The following is a 23,355-nucleotide window of genomic DNA, read 5'->3' as shown; positions in this document are numbered from 1 at the left end:
AAGACACTTACATACAGACACTTACATACAGACACTTACATACAGACACTGAGACACCTACATAGACACTTACATACAGACGCTTACATACACTTACATACAGATACCGAGACACTTACATACATATACTTACATACAGACACTTACATACAGACACTTACATACAGACACTGAGACACTTACATACAGACACTTCCATACAGACACTGAGACACTTACATACAGACACTTACATACAGACACTTACATACAGACACTGAGACACTTACATACAGACACTTACATACAGACACTGAGACACTTACATACAGACACTGAGACACTTACATACAGACACTTACATAAAGACACTGAGACACTTACATAGACACTTACATACAGATGCTTACATACAGACACTTACATACAGACACTGAGACACTTACATACAGACATTTACATACAGACACATACAGACGCTGAGACACTTACATACAGACACTTACATACAGACACTTACATACAGACACGAAGACACTTACATACAGACACTTACATACTGACACTTACATACAGACACTTACATACAGACACTTACAAACAGACACTTACATACAGAAACTTACACACAGACACTTACATACAGATACTTACATACAGACACTTACAGACACTTAAATACAGCCACCTACATACAGAGACTTACATACAGACACTTACATACAGACACTTACATACAGACACATACAGACACTTAGATACAGACACTTACATACAGACACTGAGACACTCACATACAGACACTTACATACAGACACTTACATACAGACACTGAGATATTTACATACAGACACTTACATACAAACACTTGACATACAGACACTTACATACAGACACTTATATACAGACACTTACATAGAAACACTTACATACAGACACTTACTTAGACACTTACTTACAGACACTGAGACACTTAAATACAAACACTTACATACAGACACTTACATACAGACACTTACAAACACACACTGACATACAGACACTGAGACTTACATACAGACACTTACATACAGACACTTACATACAGACACTTACATAAAGACATTTACATACAGATACTGAGACACTTACATACAGACACTTACATACAGACACTTACACACACTTACATACAAACACTTACATACAGGCACTTACATACAGACACTTACATAGACACTTACATACTCAAACTGTAAATGTGGATTAACTCTTCAACACACCGGTGGGCTGAAGTAGTGAATTATTTGTCTTTTGTCAACGTGACACTTTTTTTTGCTGATTGGCCGTGTCGGGTGGTGGAGGGTTACGACACATTTATAAATAAACGCGATCTAACCCAAAAACCTTTATTATGAATACAGACACTTACATACTGACACAAACAGACACTGAGACACGTACATACAGACACTTACATACAGACTCTTACATAAAGACACTTACATACAGACACTTACATACAGACACTTAGACACTTACATACAGACACTTACATACAGACTCTTACATAAAGACACTTACATACAGACACTTAGACACTTACATACAGACACTTACATACAGACTCTTACATAAAGACACTTACATACAGACAATTACATACAAACACTTACATACAGACACTAACACACTTACATACAGACACTTACATACATACACTTACATACAGACACTGAGACACTTACATACATATACTTACATACAGACACTTACATACAGACACTTACATACAGACACTGAGACACTTACATACAGACACTTCCATACAGACACTGAGACACTTACATACAGACACTTACATACAGACACTTACATACAGACACTTACATACAGACACTGAGACACTTACATATAGACACTTACATACAGACACTGAGACACTTACATACAGACACTTACATAAAGACACTGAGACACTTACATAGACACTTACATACAGACGCTTACATACAGACACTTACATACAGACACTGAGACACTTACATACAGACACTTACATACAGACACATACAGACGCTGAGACACTTACATACAGACACTTACATACAGACACTTACATACAGACACGAAGACACTTACATACAGACACTTACATACTGACACTTACATACAGACACTTACATACCGACACAAACAGACACTGAGACACTTAAATACAGACACTTACATACAGACACTTACATACAGACACTTACATACCGACACAAACAGACACTGAGACACTTACATACAGACACTTACATACAAACACTTACATACAGACACTTACATACAGACACTTACATACAGACACTTACATACAGACCCTTACATACAAACACTTAGACACTTACATACAGACACTTACATACAGGCTCTTACATAAAGACACTTACATACAGACACTTAGACACTTACATACAGACACTTACATACAGACTCTTACATAAAGACACTTACATACAGACAATTACATACAGACACTTACATACAGACACTAAGACACTTACATACAGACACTTACATACAGACACTTACATACAGACACTCAGACACTTACATAGACACTTACATACAGACGCTTACATACACTTACATACAGACACTGAGACACTTACATACATACACTTACACACAGACACTTACATACAGACACTTACATACAGACACTGAGACACTTACATACAGACACTTCCATACAGACACTGAGACACTTACATACAGACACTTACATACAGACACTTACATACAGACACTTACATACAGACACTGAGACACTTACATACAGACACTTACATACAGACACTGAGACACTTACATACAGACACTGAGACACTTACATATAGACACTTACATACAGACACATACAGACGCTGAGACACTTACATACAGACACTTACATACAGACACTTACATACAGACACGAAGACACTTACATACAGACACTTACATACAGACACTTACATACAGACACTTACATACAGACACTTACAAACAGACACTTACACACAGAAACTTACACACAGACACTTACATACAGACACTTACAGACACTTACATACAGCCACCTACATACAGAGACTTACATACAGACACATACAGACACTTACATACACACACTTACATACAGACACTGAGATATTTACATACAGACACTTACATACAAACACTTAACATACCGACACTTACATACAGACACTTATATACAGACACTTACATAGAGACACTTACATACAGACACTTACTTAGACACTTACTTACAGACACTGAGACACTTAAATACAGACACTTACATACAGACACTTACATACAGACACTTACAAACACACACTGACATACAGACACTGAGACTTACATACAGACACTTACATACAGACATTTACATACAGACACTTACATAAAGACATTTACATACAGATACTGAGACACTTACATACAGACACTTACATACAGACACTTTTATACACACACTTACATACAGACACTTACATACACGCACTTACATAGACACTTACATACAGACACTTACATACTGACACAAACAGACACTGAGACACTTACATACAGAAACTTACATACAAACACTTACATACAGACACTTACATACAGACACTTACATACAGACACTTACATACAGACCCTTACATACAAACACTTAGACACTTACATACAGACACTTACATACAGACTCTTACATAAAGACACTTACATACAGACACTTAGACACTTACATACAGACACTTACATACAGACTCTTACATAAAGACACTTACATACAGACACTTAGACACTTACATACAGACACTTACATACAGACTCTTACATAAAGACACTTACATACAGACAATTACATACAAACACTTACATACAGACACTAAGACACTTACATACAGACACTTACATACATACACTTACATACAGACACTGAGACACTTACATACATATACTTACATACAGACACTTACATACAGACACTGAGACACTTACATACAGACACTTACATACAGACACTGAGACACTTACATACAGACACTTACATACAGACACATACAGACGCTGAGACACTTACATACAGACACTTACATACAGACACTTACATACAGACACGAAGACACTTACATACAGACACTTACATACAGACACTTACATACAGACACTTACACACAGACATTTACATACAGATACTTGCATACAGACACTTACATACAGACACTGAGACACTTACATACAGACACTTACATACAGAAACTTACATAGAGACACTGAGATACTTACATACAGACACTTACATACAGACAATTAACATACGGACACTTACATACAGACACTTACATACAGACACTTACATACAGACACTTACATACAGACACTGAGACACTTACATACAGACACTTACATACAGACACTTACATACAGACACTGAGATATTCACATACAGACACTTACATACAAACACTTAACATACAGACACTTACATACAGACACTTATATACAGACACTTACTTAGACATTTACTTACAGACACTGAGACACTTAAATACAAACACTTCCATACACACACTTACATACAGACACTTACAAACACACACTGACATACAGACACTGAGACTTACATACAGACACTTACATACAGACACTTACATACAGAAACTTACATAAAGACATTTACATAAAGACACTTACATAGATACTGAGACACTTACATACAGACACTTACATACAGACACTTACATACAGACACTTACATATAGATACTTACATAGAGACACTTACATACAGAAACTTACATACAGACACTTACATACAGATACTTACATACAGACACTTACAGACACTTACATACAGACACTTACATACAGACACTTACATACAGACACATACAGACACTTGTATACAGACATTTACATACAGACCCTAAGACACTTACATACAGACACTTACACACAGACACTTACATACAGACGCTGAGACACTTACATACAGACACTTACATACAGACGCTGAGACACTTACATACAGACACTTACATACAGGCACTTACATACAGACACTGAGACACTTACATACAGACACTTACATACAGACACTTACATACAGACACTTAGACATTTACTTAGAGACACTGAGACACTTAAATACAAACACTTACATACAGACACTTACATACAGACACTTACAAACACACTGACATACAGACACTGAGACTTACATACAGACACTTACATACAGACACTTACATACAGACACTTACATAAAGACATTTACATACAGATACTGAGACACTTACATACAGACACTTACATACAGACACTTACATACACACACTTACATACAGACACTTACATACAGGCACTTACATACAGACACTTACATACAGACACTTACATACTGACACAAACAGACACTGAGACACTTACATACAGACACTTACATACAGACACTTACATACAGACACTTACATACAGACACTTACATACTGACACTGTGACACTGACATAAAGACACTTACATACAGATACTTACATAGAGACACTTACATACAGAAACTTACATACAGACACTTACATACAGATACTTACATACAGACACTTACAGACACTTACATACAGACACTTACATACAGACACTTACATACAGACATACAGACACTTACATACAGACACTTACACACAGACCCTAAGACACTTACATACAGACACTTACACACAGACATTTACATACAGATACTTACATACAGACACTTACATACAGACACTTACATACAGACACTGAGACACTTACATACAGACACTTACATACAGAAACTTACATACAGACACTGAGATACTTACATACAGACACTTACATACAGACACTTAACATACAGACACTTACATACAGACACTTACATACAGACACTTACATACAGACACTTAGACACTTACATACAGACACTTACATACAGACTCTTACATAAAGACACTTACATACAGACACTTAGACACTTACATACAGACACTTACATACAAACACTTAACATACAGACACTTACATACAGACACTTACATACAGACACTTACATACAGACACTTACATACAGACACTTAGACACTTACATACAGACACTTACATACAGACTCTTACATAAAGACACTTACATACAGACACTGAGATATTCACATACAGACACTTACATACAAACACTTAACATACAGACACTTACATACAGACACTTACATACAGACACTTACTTAGACATTTACTTACAGACACTGAGACACTTAAATACAAACACTTACATACAGACACTTACATACAGACACTTACAAACACACACTGACATACAGACACTGAGACTTACATACAGACACTTACATACAGACACTTACATACAGACACTTACATACAGACACTTACATACAGATACTGAGACACTTACATACAGACACTTACATACAGACACATACAGACACTTGTATACAGACATTTACATACAGACCCTAAGACACTTACATACAGACACTTACACACAGACACTTACATACAGACGCTGAGACACTTACATACAGACACTTACATACAGACGCTGAGACACTTACATACAGACACTTACATACAGGCACTTACATACAGACACTGAGACACTTACATACAGACACTTACATACAGACACTTACATACAGACACTTAGACATTTACTTAGAGACACTGAGACACTTAAATACAAACACTTACATACAGACACTTACATACAGACACTTACAAACACACTGACATACAGACACTGAGACTTACATACAGACACTTACATACAGACACTTACATACAGACACTTACATAAAGACATTTACATACAGATACTGAGACACTTACATACAGACACTTACATACAGACACTTACATACACACACTTACATACAGACACTTACATACAGGCACTTACATACAGACACTTACATACAGACACTTACATACTGACACAAACAGACACTGAGACACTTACATACAGACACTTACATACAGACACTTACATACAGACACTTACATACAGACACTTACATACTGACACTGTGACACTGACATAAAGACACTTACATACAGATACTTACATAGAGACACTTACATACAGAAACTTACATACAGACACTTACATACAGATACTTACATACAGACACTTACAGACACTTACATACAGACACTTACATACAGACACTTACATACAGACATACAGACACTTACATACAGACACTTACACACAGACCCTAAGACACTTACATACAGACACTTACACACAGACATTTACATACAGATACTTACATACAGACACTTACATACAGACACTTACATACAGACACTGAGACACTTACATACAGACACTTACATACAGAAACTTACATACAGACACTGAGATACTTACATACAGACACTTACATACAGACACTTAACATACAGACACTTACATACAGACACTTACATACAGACACTTACATACAGACACTTAGACACTTACATACAGACACTTACATACAGACTCTTACATAAAGACACTTACATACAGACACTTAGACACTTACATACAGACACTTACATACAAACACTTAACATACAGACACTTACATACAGACACTTACATACAGACACTTACATACAGACACTTACATACAGACACTTAGACACTTACATACAGACACTTACATACAGACTCTTACATAAAGACACTTACATACAGACACTGAGATATTCACATACAGACACTTACATACAAACACTTAACATACAGACACTTACATACAGACACTTACATACAGACACTTACTTAGACATTTACTTACAGACACTGAGACACTTAAATACAAACACTTACATACAGACACTTACATACAGACACTTACAAACACACACTGACATACAGACACTGAGACTTACATACAGACACTTACATACAGACACTTACATACAGACACTTACATACAGACACTTACATACAGATACTGAGACACTTACATACAGACACTTACATACAGACACTTACATACAAACACGTACATACAGACACTTACATACAGACACTTACATACAGACACTTACATACAGATACTGAGACACTTACATACAGACACTTACATACAGACACTTACATACAAACACGTACATACAGACACTTACATACAGACACTTACATAGAGACACTTACATACAGACCCTTACATACAGACACTTAGACACTTACATACAGACACTTACATACAGACTCTTACATAAAGACACTTACATACAGACACTTAGACACTTACATACAGACACTTACATACAGACTCTTACATAAAGACACTTACATACAGATAATTACATACAGACACTTACATACAGACACTAAGACACTTACATACAGACACTTACATACAGACACTTACATACAGACACTGAGACACCTACATAGACACTTACATACAGACGCTTACATACACTTACATACAGATACCGAGACACTTACATACATATACTTACATACAGACACTTACATACAGACACTTACATACAGACACTGAGACACTTACATACAGACACTTCCATACAGACACTGAGACACTTACATACAGACACTTACATACAGACACTTACATACAGACACTTACATACAGACACTGAGACACTTACATACAGACACTTACATACAGACACTGAGACACTTACATACAGACACTGAGACACTTACATACAGACACTTACATAAAGACACTGAGACACTTACATAGACACTTACATACAGATGCTTACATACAGACACTTACATACAGACACTGAGACACTTACATACAGACACTTACATACAGACACATACAGACGCTGAGACACTTACATACAGACACTTACATACAGACACTTACATACAGACACAAAGACACTTACATACAGACACTTACATACTGACACTTACATACAGACACTTACATACAGACACTTACATACAGACACTTACATAAAGACATTTACATACAGATACTGAGACACTTACATACAGACACTTACATACAGACACTTACATACACACACTTACATACAGACACTTACATACAGGCACTTACATACAGACACTTACATAGACACTTACATACAGACACTTACATACTGACACAAACAGACACTGAGACACTTACATACAGACACTTACATACAGACACTTACATACAGACACTTACATACAGACACTTACATACTGACACTGTGACACTGACATAAAGACACTTACATACAGATACTTACATAGAGACACTTACATACAGAAACTTACATACAGACACTTACATACAGATACTTACATACAGACACTTACAGACACTTACATACAGACACTTACATACAGACACTTACATACAGACATACAGACACTTACATACAGACACTTACACACAGACCCTAAGACACTTACATACAGACACTTACACACAGACATTTACATACAGATACTTACATACAGACACTTACATACAGACACTTACATACAGACACTGAGACACTTACATACAGACACTTACATACAGAAACTTACATACAGACACTGAGATACTTACATACAGACACTTACATACAGACACTTAACATACAGACACTTACATACAGACACTTACATACAGACACTTACATACAGACACTTAGACACTTACATACAGACACTTACATACAGACTCTTACATAAAGACACTTACATACAGACACTTAGACACTTACATACAGACACTTACATACAAACACTTAACATACAGACACTTACATACAGACACTTACATACAGACACTTACATACAGACACTTACATACAGACACTTAGACACTTACATACAGACACTTACATACAGACTCTTACATAAAGACACTTACATACAGACACTGAGATATTCACATACAGACACTTACTTACAAACACTTAACATACAGACACTTACATACAGACACTTACATACAGACACTTACTTAGACATTTACTTACAGACACTGAGACACTTAAATACAAACACTTACATACAGACACTTACATACAGACACTTACAAACACACACTGACATACAGACACTGAGACTTACATACAGACACTTACATACAGACACTTACATACAGACACTTACATACAGACACTTACATACAGATACTGAGACACTTACATACAGACACTTACATACAGACACTTACATACAAACACGTACATACAGACACTTACATACAGACACTTACATACAGACACTTACATACAGATACTGAGACACTTACATACAGACACTTACATACAGACACTTACATACAAACACGTACATACAGACACTTACATACAGACACTTACATAGAGACACTTACATACAGACCCTTACATACAGACACTTAGACACTTACATACAGACACTTACATACAGACTCTTACATAAAGACACTTACATACAGACACTTAGACACTTACATACAGACACTTACATACAGACTCTTACATAAAGACACTTACATACAGATAATTACATACAGACACTTACATACAGACACTAAGACACTTACATACAGACACTTACATACAGACACTTACATACAGACACTGAGACACCTACATAGACACTTACATACAGACGCTTACATACACTTACATACAGATACCGAGACACTTACATACATATACTTACATACAGACACTTACATACAGACACTTACATACAGACACTGAGACACTTACATACAGACACTTCCATACAGACACTGAGACACTTACATACAGACACTTACATACAGACACTTACATACAGACACTTACATACAGACACTGAGACACTTACATACAGACACTTACATACAGACACTGAGACACTTACATACAGACACTGAGACACTTACATACAGACACTTACATAAAGACACTGAGACACTTACATAGACACTTACATACAGATGCTTACATACAGACACTTACATACAGACACTGAGACACTTACATACAGACACTTACATACAGACACATACAGACGCTGAGACACTTACATACAGACACTTACATACAGACACTTACATACAGACACGAAGACACTTACATACAGACACTTACATACTGACACTTACATACAGACACTTACATACAGACACTTACAAACAGACACTTACATACAGAAACTTACACACAGACACTTACATACAGATACTTACATACAGACACTTACAGACACTTAAATACAGCCACCTACATACAGAGACTTACATACAGACACTTACATACAGACACTTACATACAGACACTTAGATACAGACACTTACATACAGACACTGAGACACTCACATACAGACACTTACATACAGACACTTACATACAGACACTGAGATATTTACATACAGACACTTACATACAAACACTTGACATACAGACACTTACATACAGACACTTATATACAGACACTTACATAGAAACACTTACATACAGACACTTACTTAGACACTTACTTACAGACACTGAGACACTTAAATACAAACACTTACATACAGACACTTACATACAGACACTTACAAACACACACTGACATACAGACACTGAGACTTACATACAGACACTTACATACAGACACTTACATACAGACACTTACATAAAGACATTTACATACAGATACTGAGACACTTACATACAGACACTTACATACAGACACTTACACACACTTACATACAAACACTTACATACAGGCACTTACATACAGACACTTACATAGACACTTACATACTCTAACTGTAAATGTGGATTAACTCTTCAACACACCGGTGGGCTGAAGTAGTGAATTATTTGTCTTTTGTCAACGTGACACTTTTTTTTGCTGATTGGCCGTGTCGGGTGGTGGAGGGTTACGACACATTTATAAATAAACGCGATCTAACCCAAAAACCTTTATTATGAATACAGACACTTACATACTGACACAAACAGACACTGAGACACGTACATACAGACACTTACATACAGACTCTTACATAAAGACACTTACATACAGACACTTACATACAGACACTTAGACACTTACATACAGACACTTACATACAGACTCTTACATAAAGACACTTACATACAGACACTTAGACACTTACATACAGACACTTACATACAGACTCTTACATAAAGACACTTACATACAGACAATTACATACAAACACTTACATACAGACACTAACACACTTACATACAGACACTTACATACATACACTTACATACAGACACTGAGACACTTACATACATATACTTACATACAGACACTTACATACAGACACTTACATACAGACACTGAGACACTTACATACAGACACTTCCATACAGACACTGAGACACTTACATACAGACACTTACATACAGACACTTACATACAGACACTTACATACAGACACTGAGACACTTACATATAGACACTTACATACAGACACTGAGACACTTACATACAGACACTTACATAAAGACACTGAGACACTTACATAGACACTTACATACAGACGCTTACATACAGACACTTACATACAGACACTGAGACACTTACATACAGACACTTACATACAGACACATACAGACGCTGAGACACTTACATACAGACACTTACATACAGACACTTACATACAGACACGAAGACACTTACATACAGACACTTACATACTGACACTTACATACAGACACTTACATACAGACACTTACAAACAGACACTTACATACAGAAACTTACACACAGACACTTACATACAGATACTTACATACAGACACTTACAGACACTTAAATACAGCCACCTACATACAGAGACTTACATACAGACACTTACATACAGACACTTACATACAGACACATACAGACACTTAGATACAGACACTTACATACAGACACTGAGACACTTACATACAGACACTTACATACAGACACTTACATACAGACACTGAGATATTTACATACAGACACTTACATACAAACACTTAACATACCGACACTTACATACAGACACTTATATACAGACACTTACATAGAGATACTTACATACAGACACTTACAAACACACACTGACATACAGACACTGAGACTTACATACAGACACTTACATACAACAACAACAACCGCCATTCGCCACTAAGTGGCGGTGACGTCACCACGACGCTTGTGCCAGGCTATGTGCACCCTGAGGCCACGTGAAGTGTCGAACGCCCGCTGGCAGGAGGTCACGGGGCAGACCCAGGTGCCACGGGTCGACTGACTGAGATGACTGGCTGATGCACCACCTGTGCCCCCTACTGTGCCAACCTGCTGTGCTTTAGCCACCCGGCGCTCCGCTCGCTGTTGTGAGCGTCGCTCCTCCGCCCTCCGTTGTTGTTGGAGGGCGACTGCCTCCAACTGCCCAGTAGCATCCTTCACGAGCCTCCTCCACAGAGGCCGATCTTGACACCGCTGGTACCAGTCATCGGCAAGTCCACTCAGCTCCACGTCCTCCTGTACCACATCACTCCATCTCTTCTCTAGCCCGTGCCGCGCCCGCTTAGCCCCCTCAATCCGGCCAAACAAAAGCTGTTTCGGCATGCGGTGGCTGGGCATGCGGGCTACATGACCCAGCCATCGCAGCCTTGCCTGCCGGAGGAGCTCACCGATGGGACCCTGCCCAGATCTTTCAAGGATTTGTGAGCTCCTCACACAATCCAGTCTGGTTAAACCCAGGATGGATCGTAGGCAGGTCAGCCTAAATGTTTCTAACCGGCGAAGATGTTCCATTAGGGGGGTCCACGTTTCGCAAGCGTAGAGAAGGGAGGGAATGACCGTGGCCGAGAAGACCTGAAGCTTAGTGCGGAGCGACAGACCAGGTAGCTTCCACACAGCGTTACGCAACCGATGAAAAGATATTGCCGCTCGACTGATTCGGAGTGAGACCTCTGCTGTTAAACTGGAGCCAGTCATAAGCACACTGCCCAGGTATGGGAAACTCTCCACTCTCTCCACAACTGCCCCATCACCGATTGGGAGTTGTGGGGGTGGAGTGTCCGATGGTACAAAATACCCAGGCAGGTGCTTAGTTTTGGTGGGGCTGATGGTAAGGCCCCACCTCTTAGTGGCACGCTCCAGTCTCAGCAGCAGCGTCTCCAACTCCTCCTCTGACTGAGCAGCTATTACCAAGTCATCAGCATACATAACGTGGTTGAGCAATAGGGAGCCATCCCTTGACCGCACCCGGGCATCGATTAGCCTCCCATTATATCTGTACCATATGGAGATTCCCCCGGTACAGCTATTGAAGGCTTCACGAACTACGTGGTCAAAATAGATGTTAAATAATGTGGGAGCCAGAGGACATCCCTGTCGCACCCCAAGGTGTACAGGGAATGGCTCTGACTCCCGGCCACGTAGTTTTACCCGGGCCCGCTCACCATCATGAAGGTCCTTAATGATCGTGAGCAGAGGGTCAGGTACTCCAAAAGCACGAAGAACGACCCAGAGCCCAGGCCTACTGATGGTATCATAGGCCTTGACCAGGTCAATAAAGCAGAGATGTAGGTCTTGTTGGAATTCCCTACACCTCTGCTGTAGCAGACGGACAGAAAATATGGCATCTGTGCAGGACCGCCCTTTCCTGAAACCGCATTGGGGCTCCGCAAGCCTCTCCTCAGCGTGCCTGGCAAGGCGATGCTGAATAATCCTTGCCAGGACCTTTCCCGGCACACTGAGGAGTGAGATGCCCCTGTAGTTGTTACAGTCTGTGCGGTCCCCCTTCTTAAAAAGGGGGACCACCAGGGCATCCTTCCAATCCTGCGGAACCCGTCCAGTGGTCCAGACTGTTGTTATGATGTCATATAGGGCAGTCTGTGCACAAACGCCACCCTCCCTCAGCATTTCGCTTGGGAGATCATCTCTGCCCGCTGCCTTTCCTGGTCTCAGACTCCGGATCGCCTTCAATACTTCCTCAGCAGATGGCACCTCAGCCAGCCACTCACAGGGGGTGACTTCATCCAATATTTGAGGCACCGCAGCCTCAGCAGGGTCATCCTCACTTTGTGCCACGATGTTTTCCTGGCTGTGGGATTTTCCCTCCCCCAGGACCTCACAAAAATGCTCAGCAAATCTGCGAACCTGTTCCTGGGGGTCGGAAATTGGATCACCGTTTTTTCCCCTAATGATGGTAATAGGTGTGGCGCTGCAGGTTACTTTTTTGATGGAGTTAAATAGCGATTTGTGATCACGGGCCACTGAGGCAGACTCCATCTCCTCAGCAACCCGCGACCACCACCCATCCTTGCAGCGCCTCACGGCTCTCCGAACCTCCGAGCGAAGGCTGCGGTAAGCCTCCTCATTCTCTGACGTGGGATTCTGTAGCCGATGACAGTGGGCCTGTCGCTTTTTCTCAACCATCCTGAACAACTCCTCTGTCATCCAGGGTGTCTGGGGAGGTCTGGACCGCGTACCCAAAGCAGCCATTGCAGCTGCATGAGTCACAGTCCTAAACCTCGCCCATTTACCCTCGACATCAGGAGGAGTCGGGGACGATGCCAATCCCAGCCGCAAGCGATGATGAAATTCTCGCTTGCAACTTTCATCAGATAACTGAGACCAGGCCACTTTAGGTTGGAATGGGGTCCTGGGTGTACACCCACCACCGGAGTGGAAGAATGGCAGGCGCATCTTACAGATGACTAGTCGATGGTCAGAGGGCAGATCAGCTCCACGGTAGGTCCTGGTGTCAAGGACATGGGCTCGCATTCGCTGGTCCGTCACTATGTAGTCCAGCAGATGTTCTTGCTTGGACCCGGCATGCATCCATGATGTTGTGTGGATGCGCCGATGCCGGAACAGCGTGTTGGTAATTACAAGCCCATGGGCTGCACAAAAATCTAGCAGCCTCCTACCGTTGTTATTGAGCTGATCTGGCCCATGCCCTCCAATCACTCCAGACCAGGTGCCAGTATCATGACCAACTCGGGCATTGAAGTCACCCAACATGATGACTCTATCCCGAGGGGCCACTTTAGCCAGCACCTGTGACAGGAGGTCATAGAAGGCATCTGACTCATCGGCTTTGCCTGCATCCCTCCACGGATGTTCATCTTCGTTGGGGGCATAAGTAACCACGACCACCATTCCTCGCCTCCGGTTGATGGGAAGGCGAGCCCAAAGTAGCCTGGGGCTTACAGCTTCCCACACCTCACCGCCACGCTCCCACGCCCCCTTCATTCTTTTGTTCAAAAGAAGACCCACACCCTGTTGTTTGGCAGTCTGCTGCCCCGAGTAGAGGACTGTCCACCCCTCATGGTGGCAGGAGCCAGAGCCGGTCCACCGGACCTCCTGAATGCCGCATAGATCCAGGCGGTACCGGTCCAGCTCCCGACAGAGGAGTGGCAGCCTCTCCTCTGCAGTGAGCGTTCGAACATTCCACGTGGCCACCCGTAGTGGCTTTTCGTTGTTTCTGGAGTAGCCCCGAGGGTAGGTATTCAATCTCCTGGCTCCGCCAATTGGGGTTTGGCCAGGAGACGTCATAGACGCCTGGCCCCCCGGGGCCTCCGGCACAAGCTTAGTTGTTACATATTTCACTTTAATTCGTGGTTTTGTGGTAATTAATTGAAGGTGGAGGGGTTACCAGCCCCTCGCACCCGTCCAGAGCCCCCGTTTAGCCCCTGTGGTGGACACATATGCCATGAGGGGAGGAGCCAATCAAAATTGGAACTCCCCCCACAGCACTGTCCACGACAGAGTTGCCCGTCCGGCACCGCGAGGAGGTAGGGGGTTGTTTTGCCGGACATACAGACACTTACATACAGACACTTACATAAATACATTTACATACAGATACTGAGACACTTACATACAGACACTTACATACAGACACTTACACACACTTACATACAAACACTTACATACAGGCACTTACATACAGACACTTACATAGACACTTACATACTCAAACTGTAAATGTGGATTAACTCTTCAACACACCGGTGGGCTGAAGTAGTGAATTATTTGTCTTTTGTCAACGTGACACTTTTTTTTGCTGATTGGCCGTGTCGGGTGGTGGAGGGTTACGACACATTTATAAATAAACGCGATCTAACCCAAAAACCTTTATTATGAATACAGACACTTACATACTGACACAAACAGACACTGAGACACGTACATACAGACACTTACATAGAGACACTTACATACAGACCCTTACATACAGACACTTAGACACTTACATACAGACACTTACATACAGACTCTTACATAAAGACACTTACATACAGACACTTAGACACTTACATACAGACACTTACATACAGACTCTTACATAAAGACACTTACATACAGACAATTACATACAAACACTTACATACAGACACTAAGACACTTACATACAGACACTTACATACATACACTTACATACAGACACTGAGACACTTACATACATATACTTACATACAGACACTTACATACAGACACTTACATACAGACACTGAGACACTTACATACAGACACTTCCATACAGACACTGAGACACTTACATACAGACACTTACATACAGACACTTACATACAGACACTTACATACAGACACTTACACACACTTACATACAAACACTTACATACAGGCACTTACATACAGACACTTACATAGACACTTACATACTCAAACTGTAAATGTGGATTAACTCTTCAACACACCGGTGGGCTGAAGTAGTGAATTATTTGTCTTTTGTCAACGTGACACTTTTTTTTGCTGATTGGCCGTGTCGGGTGGTGGAGGGTTACGACACATTTATAAATAAACGCGATCTAACGCAAAAACCTTTATTATGAATACAGACACTTACATACTGACACAAACAGACACTGAGACACGTACATACAGACACTTACATAGAGACACTTACATACAGACCCTTACATACAGACACTTAGACACTTACATACAGACACTTACATACAGACTCTTACATAAAGACACTTACATACAGACACTTAGACACTTACATACAGACACTTACATACAGACTCTTACATAAAGACACTTACATACAGACAATTACATACAAACACTTACATACAGACACTAAGACACTTACATACAGACACTTACATACATACACTTACATACAGACACTGAGACACTTACATACATATACTTACATACAGACACTTACATACAGACACTTACATACAGACACTGAGACACTTACATACAGACACTTCCATACAGACACTGAGACACTTACATACAGACACTTACATACAGACACTTACATACAGACACTTACATACAGACACTGAGACACTTACATATAGACACTTACATACAGACACTGAGACACTTACATACAGACACTTACATAAAGACACTGAGACACTTACATAGACACTTACATACAGACACTTACATACAGACACATACAGACGCTGAGACACTTACATACAGACACTTACATACAGACACTTACATACAGACACGAAGACACTTACATACAGACACTTACATACTGACACTTACATACAGACACTTACATACAGACACTTACAAACAGACACTTACATACAGAAACTTACACACAGACACTTACATACAGATACTTACATACAGACACTTACAGACACTTAAATACAGCCACCTACATACAGAGACTTACATACAGACACTTACATACAGACACTTACATACAGACACATACAGACACTTAGATACAGACACTTACATACAGACACTGAGACACTTACATACAGACACTTACATACAGACACTTACATACAGACACTGAGATATTTACATACAGACACTTACATACAAACACTTAACATACCGACACTTACATACAGACACTTATATACAGACACTTACATAGAGATACTTACATACAGACACTTACAAACACACACTGACATACAGACACTGAGACTTACATACAGACACTTACATACAGACACTTACATACAGACACATACAGACGCTGAGACACTTACATACAGACACTTACATACAGACACTTACATACAGACACGAAGACACTTACATACAGACACTTACATACAAACACTTAACATACAGACACTTACATACAGACACTTACATACAGACACTTACATACAGACACTTACATACAGACTCTTACATAAAGACACTTACATACAGACACTTAGACACTTACATACAGACACTTACATACAGACTCTTACATAAAGACACTTACATACAGACACTTAGACACTTACATACAGACACTTACATACAGACTCTTACATAAAGACACTTACATACAGACAATTACATACAAACACTTACATACAGACACTAAGACACTTACATACAGACACTTACATACATACACTTACATACAGACACTGAGACACTTACATACATATACTTACATACAGACACTTACATACAGACACTGAGACACTTACATACAGACACTTACATACAGACACTGAGACACTTACATACAGACACTTACATACAGACACATACAGACGTTGAGACACTTACATACAGACACTTACATACAGACACTTACATACAGACACGAAGACACTTACATACAGACACTTACATACAGACACTTACATACAGACTCTTACATACAGACACTTACAAACAGACACTTACATACAGAAACTTACACACAGACACTTACATACAGATACTTACATACAGACACTTACAGACACTTACATACAGCCACCTACATACAGAGACTTACATACAGACACTTACATACAGACACATACAGACACTTACATACACACACTTACATACAGACACTGAGACACTTACATACAGACACTTACATACAGACACTTACATACAGACACTGAGATATTTACATACAGACACTTACATACAAACACTTAACATACAGACACTTACATACAGACACTTATATACAGACACTTACATAGAGACACTTACATACAGACACTTACTTAGACACTTACTTACAGACACTGAGACACTTAAATACAGACACTTACATACAGACACTTACATACAGACACTTACATACTGACACAAACAGACACTGAGACACTTACATACAGACACTTACATACAAACACTTACATACAGACACTTACATACAGACACTTACATACAGACCCTTACATACAAACACTTAGACACTTACATACAGACACTTACATACAGACTCTTACATAAAGACACTTACATACAGACACTTAGACACTTACATACAGACACTTACATACAGACTCTTACATACAGACACTTACATACAGACACTTAGACACTTACATACAGACACTTACATACAGACTCTTACATAAAGACCCTTACATACAGACAATTACATACAAACACTTACATACAGACACTAAGACACTTACATACAGACACTTACATACATATACTTACATACAGACACTGAGACACTTACATACATATACTTACATACAGACACTTACATACAGACACTTACATACAGACACTGAGACACTTACATACAGACACTTCCATACAGACACTGAGACACTTATATACAGACACTTACATACAGACACTTACATACAGACACTGAGACACTTACATACAGACACTTACATACAGACACTGAGACACTTACATGCAGACGGCACCCGCCCCGACAGTCCGCCAGGGCCTTTACGGGTGATTCTTTGTCTCCGTCTGTCCCTTCATCTCACTCCCTTAACCCGCAACGCCTCAAAGCGCACCTAGCCTGGCGCGTGTCGTCATTGCGGCGGTTGCCGTCGCGACGGTCGTCGTCGTCGTGCTACGGCGGCACACTGACGCCATGCGGGGGATCGTTGTTTGGCCACGCAGAGAAGGCGGCGGCGGCGGCGGCGGGCCGGGCCAGCTGGGCCGCTCCGGCCGCGATCCTCGCCGTGTCCCTCGCCCTGGTGGCCACGCTGCTGCTGCTGCTCTACCGCCACCGCCGTCAGCGTCAGCGGACGTCGACGGTGCCCGCGGGGTCGTCTGTGTGACGACCTGCCGCTGTCCCCCCCCCCCACCACCCCCCCCGCTACCCCCCCACTACCCCCCCACTACTCCCCCACCACCCCCCTACTACCCCCCACCACCCCCCCACTAACCCCCCACTAACCCCCCCACTACCCACATGCGTGCAGGGAGGATCCCCCCACGCTCCCCAAGGCACCGCGGAGAAACGCGGAGGGTGACCGTGGCTACGTGAGTGTAGTGTAGTGTATAGTGTAGTGTATAGTGTAGTGTAGTGTGTAGTAGTGTATAGTGTAGTGTATGGTGTGTGTAGTGTGTAGTGTAGTGTATAGTGTAGTGTATAGTGTAGTGTATAGTAGTGTAGTGTATAGTAGTGCAGTGTATAGTGTAGTGTATAGTGTAGTGTATAGTAGTGTAGTGTATAGTAGTGTATAGTGTGAGGTGTAGTGTGTAGTGTATAGTGTATAATAGTGTAGTGTATAGTGTATAGTGTAGTGTGTAGTGTAGTGTATAGTGTAGTGTGTAGTAGTGTATAGTGTAGTGTATAATAGTGTAATGTATAGTGTATGGTGTAGTGTATAGTGTAGTGTGTAGTGTAGTGTATAGTGTAGTGTGTAGTGTAGTGTGTAGTGTAGTGTATAGTGTAGTGTATAGTGTAGTGTATAGTAGTGTAGTGTATAGTGTAGTGTATAGTGTGTAGTGTAGTATATAGTAGTGTAGTGTATAGTGCAGTGTATAGTAGTGTAGTGTATAGTAGTGTATAGTGTAGTGTATAGTGTAGTGTATACTGGTGTATAGTGTGAGGTGTAGTGTATAGTGTAGTGTATAGTGTAGTATATAGTGTAGTGTAGTGTATAGTGTAGTGTATAATGTAGTGTATAGTGTAATGTATAGTGTATAATAGTGTAGTGTATGTTGTAGTGTAGTGTATAGTGTAGTGTGTAGTAGTGTGTAGTGTAGTGTATAGTGTAGTGTATAGTGTTGTGTATAATAGTGTAGTGTATAGTGTATGGTGTAGTGTGTAGTGTATAGTGTAGTGTATAGTGTAGTGTATAGTGTAGTGTGTAGTGTAGTGTATAGTGTAGTTTAGTGTGTAGTGTAGTGTATAGTGTAGTGTAGTGTGTAGTGTATAGTGTAGTGTATTGTGTAGTGTAGTGTGTAGTGTATAGTAGTGTAGTGTATAGTGTAGTGTATAGTGTAGTGTATAGTGTCGTGTATAGTGCAGTGTATAATGTAGTGTATAGTAGTGTAGTGTATAATAGTGTATAGTGTAGTGTATAGTAGTGTGTAGTGTATAGTGTAGTGTATACTAGTGTATAGTGTGAGGTGTAGTGTATAGTGTAGTGTATAGTGTAGTGTATAGTGTAGTGTGTAGTGTAGTGTAGCAGTGTATAGTGTAGTGTATAGTGTAGTGTATAGTGTAGTGTAGTATATAGTAGTGTATAGTGTAGTGTATAGTGCAGTGTATAGTGTAGTGTATAGTGCAGTGTATAGTGTAGTGTATAGTAGTGTATAGTGTAGTGTATAGTAGTGTGTAGTGTATAGTGTAGTCTATAGTAGTGTAGTGTATAGTGTAGTATATAGTAGTGTAATGTATAGTAGTGTAGTGTATAGTAGTGTAGTGTATAGTAGTGTATAGTGTAGTGTATAGTAGTGAGGAAGTGTATAGTGTAGTGTATAGTAGTGTAGTGTATAGTGTAGTATATAGTAGTGTAGTGTATAGTGTAGTATATAGTGAAGTGCGTAGTGTATAGTGTAGTGTAGTGTGTAGTGTATAGTGTAGTGTATAGTAGTGTATAGTGTAGTGTATAGTGTAGTGTATAGTGTAGTGCATATACAGAGACACAGTTAGACTCGACCTAAAGCTTTCGTGACTGCAGGAATTTATTTTCTTTGGGTCTTTCGGTAAAGTTGTGCCCACTTTGTTTATGACCCTTGGGCTACACCCAACTTTAAAACAGCCTGCTGCCTGCTCAGCAGCTTTCTTCCCCCTCGTTTCTCCTCCTGATGACGATTGCCAAAATAATACCCACAGACTCACCACACAGAGACCCACAGACTCACCACACAGAGACCCATAGACTCACCACACGAAGAGCTCTCTCTGTTACTGGACGCAGTTTTTTGTTATTTTATTTTAGACTCGCGACGGTCTCTCACCTCCCAGCGCTTTCTCCCAGCTTGTGGTGTGCCGCTGGACGGGAGGCGACTGGGCGTCGTGCCAGGGAGCCAGGGGGAGGGGGGTGGGGGGAGAATTTAAATTCGCCCTCGCGTGGCCGGGGGTCAACGAGCGGCGACATCGGCACGGTCCATCACGACGTCCGGCACGGAGAGGGAGTTCCGCACGTGCCGGCCGGCGGTTTGTATTATTGTTTTATCGGGGCGACAAGCGGCGTCACGATGGCGCGTACAACGCCGTGAGCCTTCGTGCGCCCCGTCAGCGTCTCGGTTTTTTA

The 23,355-nt window shown here is 40.6% G+C and overlaps 1 protein-coding gene across 1 annotated transcript in view; it reads left to right on the top strand.

The window, feature by feature from the left end:
• LOC142921742 (uncharacterized) overlaps positions 1–23,355 on the top strand; it is a 178,537-nt gene that overhangs the window by 134,738 nt on the left and 20,444 nt on the right. Inside the window, exon 16 of the mRNA XM_076063063.1 lies at positions 20,765–20,962. Within this exon, the coding sequence (XP_075919178.1) occupies positions 20,765–20,962 (198 nt within the window). The remainder of the gene's footprint in view (positions 1–20,764; positions 20,963–23,355) is intronic.

This window comes from Petromyzon marinus, unplaced genomic scaffold (assembly GCF_048934315.1).
Source record: "Petromyzon marinus isolate PM22_M1 ecotype Great Lakes invasive population unplaced genomic scaffold, UKy_Petmar_22M1.pri1.0 PM_G_Scaffold_88, whole genome shotgun sequence".
In the NCBI taxonomy this organism is placed as follows: domain Eukaryota; kingdom Metazoa; phylum Chordata; class Hyperoartia; order Petromyzontiformes; family Petromyzontidae; genus Petromyzon; species Petromyzon marinus.
This window is presented reverse-complemented; position numbering and strand designations above follow the sequence as displayed.